At 41.5% G+C, this 16230-nt stretch overlaps 1 protein-coding gene across 7 annotated transcripts in view; it reads right to left on the bottom strand.

The window, feature by feature from the left end:
- RAB3GAP2 (RAB3 GTPase activating non-catalytic protein subunit 2) overlaps positions 1-13861 on the bottom strand; it is a 103143-nt gene extending 89282 nt beyond the window's left edge. The window contains exon 1 of one of the 7 annotated variants that reach the window (XR_006295371.1): positions 13560-13764. Coding sequence is in view for 4 of the 7 variants with exons in the window: in XM_043568228.1 (XP_043424163.1) it covers positions 13560-13674 (115 nt within the window). In the remaining 3 variants the exon portion in view is untranslated. Of the gene's footprint in view, positions 1-13559 lie in introns of all 7 variants that reach the window. The other 6 variants (XR_006295370.1, XR_006295372.1, XM_043568228.1 and 3 more) reach the window with 6 other exon arrangements.
- Between the last annotated feature and the right edge of the window lie 2369 nt (positions 13862-16230).

Genomic DNA, 16230 nt, shown 5'->3' on the forward strand with positions numbered 1-16230 from the left:
GTTAAAATGTCCATACTAGACAAAACAACCTACACATTTAATGCAATCCCTATCAAAATACCAACGCCATTTTTCACAAGAACTAGAACAATCCTAAAATGTGTGTGGAACTACAAAAGACGGTGAATAGCCAAAGCAATCTTGAAAAAGAAAAACAAAACATGAGGTATCACAATCTCAAATTTCAAGATATACTACAAAGCTGTACTAGGGACACCTGGGTGGCTCAGACAGTAAAGCATCCAACTCTTGATCGGCGCTTCGCTGACAGCCCGGAGCCTGCTTGGGATCCTCTCCCTCTCTCCTGCTCACTCGCTCTCTCAAAATAAATAAAATAAACATAAAAAAAAAAGGCATACTACAAAGCTGTAGTAATCAAAAGAGTATGATACTGGCACAAAAATAGACCTATAGGTCAACAGAACAGAATACAGAGGCCAGAAATAACCCACAATCACATGATAAACTAATATTCAACAAAGAAGCCAAGAATATACAACGGGAGATAGACACTCTTCAACAAATAGTGTTGGGAAAACTGGACAGCTACATGCAAAAGAATGACACTGGACCACTTCCTCACACCATACACAAAAATAAATTCAAAATGGATTGAAGACCTAAATGTGAGACCTGACACCATAAAAATCCTAGGAGAGAGCACAGACAGTAATTTCTCTGACACTGACCAAAGCAACATTTTTCTAGATATGTCTCCTGAGGCAAGGGAAACAAAAAGCAAAAACAAACAGTTGGGATGGCATCAAAATAAAAAGTTTCTGCAGAGCAAAGCAAGCAAAACTAAAAGCCAACCTACTGAATGGGAGAAGATATTTGCAAATGACACATCTAATAAAGGGCTAGTATCCAAGATATATAAGGAACTTAGACAATTCAACACAAAACAAATAATCCAGTTAAAAATGGGCAGAAGACATGAACAGGTATTTCTCCAAAGAAAACATACAGATGGTCAACAGATACATAAAAAGATGCTCAACATCACTCCTCATCAGGGAAACGCAAATCAAAACCACAATGAGATATCACTTCATACCTGTCCAAACAGCTAAAATCAAAAACACAAGAACAGCAAGTGTTGGTGAGGATGTGGAGAAAAAGGAACCCTCACGCACGACTGGTGAAAATGTAAATGGATGCGGCCACTGTTGAGAACAGTATAGAGGTTCCTCAAACAATTAAAAATAGAATTACCTTATGACCCAGTAATTCCACTACTGGGTATTTACCCAAAGAATATTAAGATACTAATTCAAAGGGATACATGAGCCCCTATGTTTACTGCAGCATTATTTACAATAGTGAAATTATGGAAGCAGCCAAGTGTCCATCAATAGATGACTGATAAAAAGGCGGTATACATACACGATGGAATATTACTCAGCCATAAAAAGAATGAAATCTTGCCATTTGCCACAACATGGATGGATCTAGAGGGTGTAACGTTAAACGAAGTCAGTCAGTCGGAGAAAGACAAATACCATATGCTTTCACTCATATGCGAAATTTATGAAACAAAACAAGCAAAGGGGGAAAAAATGAGACAAACCCCAAGAAACTACAGAGAACTGATGGTTAGCAGAGGAGAGGTGGGGAGATGGGGGGGATGGGGGAGATCATAGGAGATGAGGATTAAGGAGATGTACAGAATTGCTTATTCACTATATTATACACTTAAAACTAATATAATACTGTATGTTAATTACACTGGAATTGAAAATAATAAAAATACACTTACCTGGAAAAAAACTTTTTTCCAAATGGCAAATAGTGCCTACTGAAAAAAATCTAAAATAGATCATGGAACTCCTACCCTCGTCTTGCTACTTTCATGCTGAGATTCACGTACCAGATGTTGCTCCTAAAGCAATAATTTTACAACTATATTACATCAGCATAGCCTCCGTCTATAAGCCAAATATTTCAAAGGCTCATGTTTTAACTGGGTTTTCCCACTTCATTTCCCGAGCAACCTACTGAAAAACTGGCATTTCCAAGTACATGAGACAGTTCTGCTTAGTTTTGAATGTTTTAATTCGGGTGGGGGAGGTGAGCTCCTTTCTGGAGAGGTGAGCTTTCTTTAAATTTTCACACTCTTAGCCAATTTCCCTTAAAATTCACTGAAAAGCAAGGACTATGCTGAGGATTTTGATTCTTTGCAAAAGTTTGCCAGCTTAAAATATTTTGTTAGTCTACTTCATTTGATGACATTACCCTTCATTCCTGCTTTCATACCACATCTTGAATCATTCTTGTTCTCTACATTAAAAAAAAATTTCATAAGCTGATCTCTTTTGTCTCCACAACTTATATAATGTGGAGAGAAATAAAAACAAGTAAGATGAAGTAATAATAATAGTAACAAAAAGCAACTACCTCTTCAGTGATTAGTAACTTGACTTTTCAATCCTGAAGTTTTTTATACCCGTCACTGAAGATGACTATTTTGAACTGTCTAAAGGGGTTGATAACATAAGCACAAACTGATGTTCTTATCCTGATCAAGTTCAACACTTTGCCTGAATGAATAAAACCAGTGACTTCAAAATGTAAAATGTAACTACATCTCCTTCTGGAGAGAATTTATCCCCGAAGAGATCAGATTATACTGGTATAAAAGAACTGTTCAGTCTCTCATTTGATAAATGATATAGTTATTGACACAGAGAAAACACATTTTAATTCAAACATGAAAAATTATAGATTTTTTTAGGGGTACTCCCAGTGAATGAATTATTCTACCAACAAAAGCTCAAATAAGAAATTCAACTTTTGCTTTCTGTAGCTCTTTTTAATTCCAAAAATACCTTAGTCTGATTTGCTTCTGAACAGTCTGTCCTCATAAACTGAGTGTATGTTTTTCATATAACAAGAACCTGAAGCTAGAAAGGAAACTGAATCCTGAAGCGGACAATTAATTTGGCAGTATTTGCTTTTTCCAATATGAGCATGTCAAGATCAAAAACTAAATGAGAAACTGAAATCATTAAATGTTAGAAAAAGAAAAACTTAATTTAATCTCCATGGTCTAATAAAAGATCTTATTAGCACAGAAGCAAATTCGTTTCTATTCTTCCTGAGACAAGAAAAAACAGAGAATGTACTTGTTTCTATAAAGAGCAAGAACCTCTAGAACCCACGGCTTGTAAGTAATTCAGAAACTTCAACAAAATTAGCTGGCTCTTCTTGGCCAAGGCAAAGAACCCATCACAGAGCAATACGAAATAAAAAAGGACTAAAGAATAGAGAAACTGCTTCTTAATTTCCTATGCCTCAGAATTATTCATCTTTTTCTATTTCTAGGGAAATGGTAAAATAAATTGCATATTAGCATATTCTTTTCAGCACATAAAATATGCAGCAATCTAAAATGAAGAGGCCATCCCATTTCTACAAGCAGCTTCGTTCAGAACACCATGATTAAATCAGACTAGCTCTTCAAAAGGGTCCTTTCAGTTCTAGAATTCTAATGACTTCTGTTGTCAAGTAAGTGTATGCTCTTAATAGTTCACAAAATGACAGAACTGAAAATATCTTTAAGGTCTAAAATATCCTCCTCCTCTAAAAAGTTTATAAAAATAAATATGCTCCCTTTGCCCCAAATCCTAAGAACTCTTTAGACCCATCTTAAAAACAACAAAATCTACATAGACTTAACATAATTTAATTGCCCTAGTCCATTTTCTATTCATTTTGTTTTTCAAAAGAAATCATAAGGTCAATAATGTGTATGTTAGAAAAAACTTCTACATGTTTTATAATTGCTTCCTACAATGTCATACTTACGTACGGATATAATATGATTTATTATATCCAAAGCTTCAGAAAAAGACAAGCATGGCTAATAAGGTGAGGATGTGAAATATGGGTGAAGGTATGTAAATACTGCTAGCTATAGCTAATTCCTGCATATTCTAAAGAAGCCAATTCAACACTATCATTTAACTCATTATAATATTCAACTAGTACTAGTGAGAAAATTTTCCTTGTATTTGAAGTAAATTCTTCTAATGCCAGATTAACTTTGCTATTACCTGCCGCTTTAAAAAAAATACAGATAAAGTCTGATAACAATCTTATTTTATCGCATGAGAACCGTTTTTCACTTATCAGAAAAGCAAGTCAACGAAACTGGAACAAAGAATGATGACAAGTATGTGTGTAAATAGGCACTTCTGTTTACCATGGATAGGAGTGAACCCAACCACTGTTTAGAGTAATTTGGCAACTGTAACCAAGATTTAAAATGTGAATGTCTATCATTCAGCAATTCCAACCCTAGAAATGTACACACAGAAATACCGATATCATACATAAACACACGCATAAGGATGCTTATTAGAGCATTTTCTTATAGCAAAAATTTTGGAAATAATCTGAATGTTCATTGATAGGGGAATAAATATAGCCTGGTAGAGTCTTCATTGGAACACTGTGTGGTCATTAGAAAAAATGCTATAGAGTTGCGTATACAAACTTGGAAAGATGTTTACATCAGATAAGCATAAGAGAAAAGTTCCAGAGTACATATTTGACAAAAATGAGACTATAATACAAAATTAAATACCCAAGCAGCACGTGTGTTGTCTAAGCAGAGAGTCTCAGAGGAGTCTTACCACAGCAGCACTTTACAATGGAACTTTGATGATGGAAGTGTTCTATATCTGTACTCTCCAATAAGGTATCCACTAGACACATGTAGCCACTGAGCACTTGAAATATAGCTAGTATGATGGAGGAACTGAATTTTTACTTTTATTTCTATTAAACTTAAAGTACCACGTATCACTAATGGCTACCATATTGAACAGCACAGCACTGAAGTTTTAACACCTAGAAGGTGGGATATGAGCAACCAGAAGGTGACTTTCATGTCTGATTTTATATACTTAAAAAAAAAAAAAAAGGCAATGTGACAATGAGTAACTAAGTTTCTCTTAACCTTCTCTCTTCCAGGAAATTTGTGAGACCTCGGCTCACATGGCACAAAGAAAAGTGATCTGTCTTTGGAAGACTATTTCTGTTCTTCTTTTCAAAGGAGAAATACGGGCATGGCACACACCTAAGAGATTCAAGGATTCCTTTCCATCAGGAACGTTCACTAAGGGTCTCTATTGTTCCAAATGGTAATCAGCATAGTAGTCATGCAAAAAAATACTTCCTGTCTTCTAATTCCAGGATGGCCACTTTAAATAATACTAAATAACACCTGAGGAATACCAATCTAAGAAGATTACCTCCCCTTCTGGAATACAGCCACCCAACTGGTCTTTCTACTTCCACTTTCACCCACCAGTCCCATCCATTCTCTTCTTTGCTGACAAAACAATGTCGCCAGGATATTAGCTGGTTATGCTACTTCTCAGCTCAAATTCCTTTCGTAGATTGCCACTGCTACCTCTGGCAAGTTTCAAACTCCACCACCACTGCTACAGCCCTAGTTCTGTCTTTACTTCTGAAGGCCCTCATCTGACTTCTATAAACATCTCCCAAATGGTCATCTACCTCTAGCTTTGAACTACCCAATCTATTCTTTTCACAGCCACCAAATCCATCTACCCGCAACTCAAATCCTGAAATGCTATGCTTTTGCTTAAAACCATCAATGTCTACTCCCTGCCTGTAGTAGAACTTCCTAGTAAACTACAAATAGGCTACCGGTATCTCTCATCTCTCATGACAGCCAGGTAGGGCTTGGGGCTATTCGAACTACTGGCAGGTCACTTCCCACCATGAGCATCTTTATTTATTCTGTACGACCAATTTATTACCATACTGATACATTTTTATTATGTTAAAAAACATAAAATTCACCATCTTAACCATTTTTAAGTGTACAGTTCAGTAGTACAAAAATATATTCACGTTGTCGTGAAACAGATCTCTAGAACTTTTTCATCTTGCAAATCTGAAACGCTACACCCATTAAACAAGGCTCTTCTTCCCCTCCCCCCCCCCCACCCCCCCCCCCCCCCCCGCTCCCAGGTCCCAGTAACCCCATTCTAATTCTCATTTCTATGAATGTATTTACTTTAGTGGAATCATGTAGCATTTGTCTTTTTGTGACTAATATTTCACATAGCATAATGTCCTCAAGGTTCATTCCCATTGTAGCATGCTGTATGATTCCCCTTAAGGCTGAATAATATTCCATTGTATGTATACATATTTGGTTTATCCATTCATTCAGCAATAGACATTTGGACTGCTTCTACTCCTTGGCTTTTGTGAGCAGCACTGCTAGGAACACGGGTGTGCAAATATCTCTGAGACACTGTTTTCAATTCTTTCGGATATACACCCAGAAATGAGACGTAAATGAGACTGAATGATACAATTCTATTTGTTTTTTGAGGAAATTCCATACTATTTTCCATAGCAGTTGCACCATTCTACAATTCTGCCAACAGTGTAGAGCTCCAATTTCTCCACAGCCTTGCCAGCAGTTGTTATTTTCTGGGTTTTTTTCTTTAATAGTAGCCATCCTAATGGGTGTGGGGTGATCTCTCATTATGGTGTTGATTTGCATTTCTCATGATTACGGATATGGAGCATCTATTCATGTTTATTGACCATTTCTATGACATCACTGGAAAAATGTCTGTTCAAGCCCTTTGTCCAGGTTTTGGTTTTACTGTTGAGGTGAAGTAGTTCTTTATATATCGTGGATACTAACCCCTTATTAGATAACATGATTTGCAAATATTTTCTCCCATTCCGTAAGTGGCCTTTTCACCGTTGACCGCATCCTCTGATTCACAAATGTTTTAAAGTTCGATATAGTCCCATTTGCCTGTTTTCTCTTTTGTTGCCTCTGCTTTGTGTGTTATATCCAAGAACTCACTGGGAAGTTCAATGTCATAAAGCTTCCCCCTATGTTTTCCTCTAAGCATTTTATAGTTTTAGGTGTTATATTTAGGTCTTTAATCCATTTTGAGTTAATTTTTGCATATGGTCTAAGAAGTCCAATTTCATTCTTTTGTATATGGATATGCAGCTTTTTCAACACCATTTGTTGAAGAAACTGTCCTTTCCCCCACTGAGTGGTCTTGGTATCCCTGTCAAAGATCACCTGACCATATATGCAAGGGTTTATTTCCGGACTCTATTCTACTTGTCTATTTGTATGCCAGTACCACATGGTTTTGATTAGTGCAGTTTTGTAATATTTTGAAATCAAGAGGTATGAGTCCTCCAACTTTTTTCTTTTTTCAAAATTGTTTTCACTATTCAGATACAAAGTTTCATTTTTTATGTGTCCTATGATGAAAAAAAAAGACTGGGAATGACTGAGCCCTATAGAAGATTACCTTCAAACTTTCTGTTTATATACACCCCCAAGAGTTTTTCAATGGTATGTATCCCTTGCATAAAAGATACAATTTCTGATATATGATAAACATGGACATTTTCATATAAATGTATACCACCCTTTTAAACTTATTCAGTAGATTCCATACACTATAGGGAAAAGATACCAATATCCATTAAAAAATGATGTTCTCTAAAGGTAGTAAGTACTCCCTTCTTCTCCTTAAATGCCTATTTCCATTCCATTTCCTCCACAGAATGCTATTCTAATTATTAATCCAAAAATTTCTCCGCAAAAACATGAATTAAGAAAAATCTTTGCTGTGACAAGAATTTTATTAGAATTATGTATTAGAATTTTTCTTCTTGACCTATTTCAATTATTATTAGGAGCCAATAACAGAGAATAACAACATACATACATCACAAATTTTGATGACTATTAAACTTAAATAGCAAAAATTATTTGGAAATGTCTCGAGATGCATGGAGAGTTTATGGGTCCTTGATTAAAGGGGACTTTTTTCTAAATAATCTGGAGCAACTTACTATAATAATATTCAGAATGTATGAAAGGTGAGCCTTTATTTAGTAACGTGGGAGAAAGGCAGGGTAGAAAGGAAGGCACTTAAAAGAGTACCTAGAAATTAGTTTACTTAAAACTATCTGTTGCCAAGTAACTCTTGGGCAAATTTCCATGTAACCCCAAGGTACTCTTAACTTCCATCTGATGATGCATAAAATTGAAGTTCCTCTGACAACTTCTGCAGGCTCATCCCTTACCATACCCCACTCTCCTGCAATTTTCTATTTGCAGCATCTGAACCTCATCCTGTTTCACACCCCTTGGCTGACCATTTCTCTCCACCTGACAGACATCCATTAAACAATTAAGACTCAGTGAAAGTAACAGTTGCTCTAAGAAGACTTCCGTGAGTCCCCTATATAGAATGGACACTCCTTCATTCTCCAACTGTCTTGTGCCAAGTTACAGCACAACACCTTTAACACTCCTTTTACGTGCTTATTTCCTTTACTGGCTGAAAGCTCCTTGAGCAAAGGGACTTATTTTATGCCTACTTTGTGCTTAGTACACAGGAAGTACTCAACAAATACTAGCTTAATGAAACAAGACAATGCCTGTCTCAATTTCCTCACTGACACATTTTATCTGTAAGAGCTCTTCCGATGTTAAATAGCTAACAAAATCCAGTAATCCCATAAGTTTTCTGAAATTCCTATAAACGTTCCACTTTCAGATTACATCTCTACCCCTAGTATGATCTGAAACAAGAGAAAGCATTTTCACAAGGTATAAAAAATGGGTATTTTATGCCCTTTGTAATATCCCATCATGTAAAGTGGATTCCATGATTTTAGGTTATCCTAAAAAGCACACTTTGCTCAGCAGTTGTATAAAAACATGACTTTAATTGACGACTCCAAGGTAATTTCCTGCTTGCTTTATCTTCTATCTTTCCAGTAAAAGAGGCAGGAAGGAAAGCTGCCTTACTTTTTTAGTATGCCACCTGGAAATTATTTTATTATCAGGTAATTATGAGATCCACAATACTGTAATATCCAAATTACCTCCAAATATTCTGATTCTCCCTCTCTGTATGTCTATTTTCTACCCCCCCCCCCAATTCAATTATAAATACCAGAAAGATCTGGTCCAGAAATCCAGTCTCACTGGAAATTATGCCACCATAGTTTATGTGCAGACCCCTACTACTACCCACCTCTGAAATTTCAAAGCATGAGACCAAAATTTTTGTCTGAAATAGCATTTGATTGAGTAGAAACAATTACTAATAGTTATCACTAATATAAACAATGGGAAATAGTGTAGGGTTCAAGATCTTTTTTTTTTTAATGTTTATTTATTTTTGAGAGAGAGAGTGTGTGAGTGGGTGAAGGGCAGAGAGAGAGGGAGACAGAGAATCCAAAACAGGCTCCAGGCTCTGAGCTGCCGGCACAGAGCCCGACGTGGGGCTGGAACTCGTGAACCGTGAGATGATGACCTGAGCCGAAGTTGGATGCTTAACCAACTGACACACCCAGGTGCCCCAGGGTTCAAGACCTCTCTTAAAGCCACAGAAGACATTCTCATTTCATAATTGAAGATACAAAGTACCATAAAGTCATACTCTTATTCTCTGACAATTCAAACATAGAAAAGAGTAGTACAGAGTTCTGGGTCTCCAGGCACCAGGTTATCACTATGTCTATGGCAGCTGTCCACATTAAAAGAATTACTGAACCAACTAATGAGCCTTCAAGATCATCACTTACCTACAACAAATAATTCATGACAAGTAGTTGAGGGGTTTTTGTTATTATTGTTGTTTTGGTTGTACATACCCCCTAGAGATGAGCTGGGATAAGAAATTAAAACTATATAAGCTAGGAAAATAAAATGATGTCATGATTTCTGCTTCCTAATAAAGTAATCATTTATAACACTAATAAAGGGAAGAAACGCAAAGCCAAACACCATCCGCAGGTTAGGGCAGGTCCTACTTACCTGCTCTTTTTACTCTGTAAATTTGTACCCTCACAAAACCTTAGTTCGCGTTGTCCTAATGAAGACCTCTTTACAAAACTGGAGGTTTTGTAAAAAAACAAACAAAAAACACCTGCAGTGATTATGGAAATCCATAGTTAGTCATTCCAAGAATTTGAAGTAAACTATCAACAGTATGACAAGATATTTGATGATTTTTAATTGTAAATAAATGCACTGTTTTAGCGGTAAAATATTGGCTTGGCAAATGGGCTCAACTGGGTAAGAGGTTCTTTATTTATTTTCTACTTGAATTGATGGTAGCCACAATAATACCAACACCCACAAACCTGAGAGTTTGATTTAAAAGGGTAAGAAATTAAATCACCCTTGCAAACTCATGAGCATACTGCAAATTAATCTAGATGTTTATATCCCCAGATGACTCTATATCCCCCACTGCCCAGATTGATATCGTAAGGCTAGCCTTCACTGTGTGACCTTGGACAAGTATTCACTCTGTATGTACCTAAATCCTAGCACCTACAACTGTGCCACACAATAGGGTAGGCACTAGCCACATCTGGCCACTGGCACATTTGGCACATCTGAAGCTTAAATCAAGTAAAATTAAAAATTCAGCTCTTCGGTAGCACTTGCCACATTTCAAGGGCTCAAGAGCCAGATGTGGCTAGAGGCTACCATACTGGACGGGACACAGTGATAAAAATAAATGGTATGATGGGGCATAACAAAGGCAATTGAGTGGGCAGGAGTGACTACGTTAGATGAGATGGTCAGAACAAGCCTCCGTGAGATGTTGACATCCGAGGGGAGACTTGACTAACAAGATGCAGACAGAATGAAAGCTCTGCCTACAGCATCCAAAGAAGAGACCGGAACAAGGGCAGAGGCCCTAGGCACAAAGGAGCCTGACTGGTTTAACAACTGTGTCAGAAGCACAGGAAATAAGGGAGAGGAACATGAGGTGCCAAGAAGTGGCAGGAGGCAGGGCCTCAAGGGCCTTATAAAGCATGTAAGGACTTTGGATTTTTATATTAAGCGCCATCGAAAGCCATGGAGTTCTAAAGGACAATACTATGATCTAAAATGCCTTAAAAGCTCGCTCTGACTACTTTGGGGAAAGAATGACGAGAAATCAAGGTCAGAAGCAGGAAGATCAATCAGCAGGCCGGTGTCACTGCCCGGGTGAAAGAAGAGCAGGGGATCAGCGGCGGGACAGACAGAATGGGTTCTCCTGTCCACAGTCCTGTATCTACTATCCTTCACACCTGGCTCCTTGAAAGAGTCAACTTCTTTTTTTTTTTTTTGCTCCTCAATATCCTGTAAATATGCTTTCTGTCTCCACATTCCATGGAAACTGCCCTAAGGTCCCACTCACCCCCACCTGCCCAAAACCACCGAGCATTTTTGCATCCTTTTTTTTCATTTTTTTTTTAACTTTTATTTATTTTTGAGACAGAGAAAGACAGAGCTTGAGCAGGGGAGGGTCAGAGAGAGAGGGAGACACAGAATCCGAACAGGCTCCAGGCTCTGAGCTGTCAGCCCAGAGCCCGATGTGGGGCTCGAACTCACGGACCGGGAGATCACGACCTGAGCCGAAGTCGGTTGCCCAACCGACTGAGCCACCCAGGCGCCCTGCATTTTTGCATCCTTGCCGGAGCTGACCTCAGCTGTGCCTGCAACTGCTCATCGCTCTTCCCGTTCATCAAATCCTGACCCCCCTCAGCTCCCAGGCATGCTCTCACCTGGTTTTCCTTTCTCAGTCTTCTTCCCATTACATGACTCTTGAACACCACTGCTCCTCTAAGGAACATCTGCTGTACTCACTTCACTTCACTGCATACGTGATCTTTGAGACTCAACTGACACTTTTGGCTGGTAACTTCCAGGTTAACATCGCTGGCCCGGGATCCTTACTAAGCTTCAGACCTCCAGATCTAGCGTCTGACTGGACCCCCTCCCTTGGACATACCACAAACACGTAAGACGCAAAAGGCCCAAAACCCATCTCCTTCCTTCTCTCATTACACACCCCTGCCCAAGCCAAAGACATTCTCAACTCCCTCTCACTCATCAGCTCCAATGCCAACACCAGATCTGCACCAGGTCCTGCAGATCCTACCTCCTTTAGCAGCTTTCCAATCTCTCTCTTCCTCTCCAGTCCCGCTGAGGCTCTTTTAGTGCAAGCTCCCATCACTTCCTGCGTTTCTGGGACAGCCTCCCACCCACCTCCCTGCTTCCCATCTCGACACACTGCTACGGAAGCACGTAACAGGTATTCAAAAACTCTGCTGCATACATTAAGTAGAAGCCCGGCCGAGTCAGTTCTCTGCTTAAAGTCTTTCAAAGGCCTTTCCCACTACCTCCACGGGCTTCTCGCGATCAAACTCCCGCTTACCTTCACAGCCTCATCTCCCCCACTCTTTCCCTCGCCTCCTGGTCCTCAGCCATGCAACTTTCTGCCCTGTGATTTCAGGCCTCCCTTCCTCTGCACATCCCATCACCTCTCCCCTCTTCGCGTAGCTACTACTTCAAAGGCGGGCTCAGCTTCAAGGAGTGTCCTAGGGCCACATGCACACGCACGTGTGGATGGCTATACATGCACGTAGGGGTGTTCATGTAGATCTCATTCCGTGTTCCTTTCTCGGTCCCAGCTCCTAGATGGCAGACACTACCCTCCTTGATTTGCGGCACTGCTGACTGGCACAGAGAGTCCTGACACCTTCCACGCTGGAGAAAGGGGAAGGAGTTTATTTAGCGGGTCCGGGTCTTTTGTCACCATTCCGGCATTGCACAAATGACAGCACTCACGGTACCGCAAAACCAGACGTGCGCTCGAGGTGGGAAATACGGAGAACCCGGGAGACACCAAACGCACACCCTTCCAACAGCAGAAACGTGGGGAAATGCCGAGAAACTCTGCAGTCTCTAACAAACCAGACTCGGGGTTGTATACTACCTGGGCCAGGACTCGCTTCATACTGTTGGATGGCAATAAACAGGGGGACGGCGTCTCGTCTCAATAAAGCACATGAACTTTTCCTGGCCCAAGTTACGGTAATTTTACTTCCTGATGTAGATTCGCCCTCGCTTCCTGTCAGGTTTTCCTTATTTGGGAGCCGCCTACTCACCACCTCAGGAGTCACTCACTTGTCGATCAGACCACTTATTCTCTACATCTGAATGGGGGGCTGGGGGGGGGGGGATGGAGGGGAAGGGGCCGGAAGAAGGCAGGCGGTGGGCGAAGATAAACACTTTAGGAAGGGAGGGTGGCCAAAGGCCACAGTTCCGGGGATGGAGGGGTAGGGGCTGAGGCAGCACCCGGGAAAGGCGCTGACAGCTGGCAAGGCACGGGGAGGAGGCTGCGAACGCCGAGCAAGCCGTGCGGAACAGGGGACCGCGGGTTGGAGGGGGGAGATGGAGAGGGCACTCGGGCAGAAAGCTGGGGGTAGGGGGTGGGGAGGGGGGTAGGCAGACGCGTCAGGAAGCAAGGCGCAGTTCTGGCCAGAGGGCCAGGGCTGACGGGGTGTAGGACGAGGAGGGCAGGGGTTCAGCGCGGAGCGAAGAAGGAAAGCGCAGGGGGGAAAACTAGGAGCCCCGAGGGCAGCGGGGGCGGGGCGGGGAGGAGACCCGCAGCCGCCCAGCAGGGGCCGCGGGCGGAGCGGGGGAAGGGAGCGGCCAGGCAGGGGGCACTTACTGGGGTCCCTCCGCACGGCGCCGCTGGGGGTCTCCTCCCGCAGATGAGGGAAGAGGAAGTCCCGGGCGGCCTGGAGGTCCTGGAAGTAGCAGAACTGGACAATGGAGCAGGCCATGGCTCCGGGAACCCCGCTCGGGCACCCACCTCACCTCGCCACGCCCTGCCCCCCCGCCGCCCCACGGCTACCGCCGCCGAGCCCGCACTGCTTTAGCCGCGCAGGGGCGGGGAAACCAAACCGGAAGCTGTCAGCGCGCTCGGGCCCGCCGCCCCGGAGCTCTGCGCATGCGCGGGCCGGCCCAGGCGCCGGGGCCTGGCGAGGTCCGGGTCACGTGACCGGCGGCGGCCCTGGGGAGCCAACGTCTACGTGGAGGCTGGCTGCCGACTTGAATCCCAGCTCTGCGCCTACAGCCGGGAACGAACGCTTTTATTTGTTCTGGCTTTGAGCCAGAGATGACCTAATTGGACGTTGTCCACGCCAGCCTTTGAACCATTTAACCAATCTTATTGATGTCCTACTATTGGCACGGTCCTGGTATTTCAGAGAAGAATCCCTGTTAAACTCGTGGCAGCCCAGCGGGGAACGGTATCCTGCAAGCATCAGAGTTTGAAGAGATTACTTTCTCATCTGGAAATCAGCCCCATTAAGGCTAACTTTAAGTGCTCCTGCTGCAAATTCCCATAGTACTCTGCACGCCTAATATAGTACGGGTTATAATGTATTACATACTCTTTAAGTTTTCGACATTCATTTGGCCTTTCATTCATTCTCGTTCATCCATCCATTCAGCAAGTTATTTGTTGCTCGTCTTTTTTATGCCAGCCACGTGAGGCGCTGAGTATAAAAGAATAAAAGATGAAAGGCTTGTTCCCACGGAGCTAAAATTTTAGTGGCACACAAGTAGTAGGCAATTAATTACTCAACTATGTAACTGAAATCCTGACAATGCTGGGAAGGAAAGAAGTACGAAGTGGGAAGACAGTACATAACAGGGAACCTTACCTGGTGGTGGTTTTGGTTTTGGGGAGTGGGGGTGGAGAGTTACCAGGATCAGGAAGACTTTGTTGCAAACTCCAGGAAGGTGAGATCTCATTTAACTCCCCTTCATGTCGGCGGTATCTTGCACAAGACCTAGCGCGTAGTGCTTAATAAACATTTGCTGAGGAAATAAATGGAATGGAATGCGTACGTAAATTAAGTAGAGTAGCCTGCTTCTTTTACAAGGCACTTTATATTTCTTAAAGTATTTTTCTGTCCATTGTTTAACTGGATAGTCACAACACCATCTTGAAAGTGTGTCTTCGCTCATTTTTTTTTAATGAAAAAATTGACGTGTCACTGAGTTCAAGTTGTCTCGAAGTTCATTTACATTATTTTTTCCTCAAAAGTAAAAACCAAAAAAGAATGATTTTAATGGTAGCGCAAAGCACCATTGGCACTCACATAATTTTCCAAAACCTGAAGTGGTCACCCATTTTGTACAACAGAAAATGAGATGGAAATAAATTGAAGGCAAATAGATGAAGTCCAGAGCGTTCTTGTCTGTCAGGCCTGTGTACACACTTCGTCCTAATAATATAACCATAATTTAGTGCCCGAGTTACTACTCGATCAATTCCTGTTTCTAGAGTAGAATGATTTGCACAAAATTAGATAATCTATGCTATCAGGTTAACAGGGTCAGTTCTAACCCTACAAAATATATGGTTGGATTGGATGTACTATAAGGTTCCTGAAGCATCAGGGACTTGTAATTCTGTGATGCAAGCTTGCAGAAAAAGCAAGCTTTCAGTACTTCTGTTTTTCATCTGAAAAAAAATGCAACGCTTCCTCAGATCATCAAGTCCTAGTGATTAAACCCTAAAATATGGCACCAATACCAAATGAGAATAAAATGTAAATCTATATTCCTAGCTTTACAGGAAGAATAGAGAACACGTGATACTTTTGGGAAGGATACAGTGTCATTCCTTGAAAACCATCTGAGTTCCTATTCAGGTGAACGCATTTTGTGGAAGTGACTGCCCCCGGCTGATTCAGCTGGCCTTTGTTCTGCCCGGAGGCATTCATGTATCCCTTGTGTGGCTGCCTTGAATTTCATTACTGCTGGGTTTCAACGGGTGAAGTCCCTGACTTCCTTCCAAGTGGTATTGAAAAGGCTCATTCATGAATGTTTTGAAGGACTTGAGATACCCTTCACAGAAATTACAACACATTCATGAACTGAACTCTTCCCCCAGGAAGTTGTAAAGCTGCAGCTCTGCCTGCCATGGTTTCTGCGAGTGTGGGAGGATTGTGTTAGACAGTGAACATCACCAACCACGCGGTCACAAGGAAGCGCATTGCAGAAAATGTGCAGGCTTTACACATCTCAGAATAGACCGTGTCTCTCCGAGGTATGAGTTCAGGAGCTAGAAAAAGCACCAAAATCATCCAGATTTTGTGACCAAAATAATCACAGGAGGGTACTAACATGAACTCTCCCAAACCCATGATTCTGAGTTAGCGCGCTAGAAACTGTTGGTGACAGAGAGATGCTTCCGGAACGTTGTCAGAAGTGGGTCCTTGCCCATCTTTAATGGCAGACTGAGGCTGATGGTGTTGAGATACGGAATGGGGGGCAAAGTATGAAAGACAGAGCAATGGCCTAGAGTCCGGAGACCGTGGGTCTGT

The sequence above is a fragment of the Prionailurus bengalensis genome, chromosome E4, assembly GCF_016509475.1.
Source record: "Prionailurus bengalensis isolate Pbe53 chromosome E4, Fcat_Pben_1.1_paternal_pri, whole genome shotgun sequence".
Classification (NCBI taxonomy): domain Eukaryota; kingdom Metazoa; phylum Chordata; class Mammalia; order Carnivora; family Felidae; genus Prionailurus; species Prionailurus bengalensis.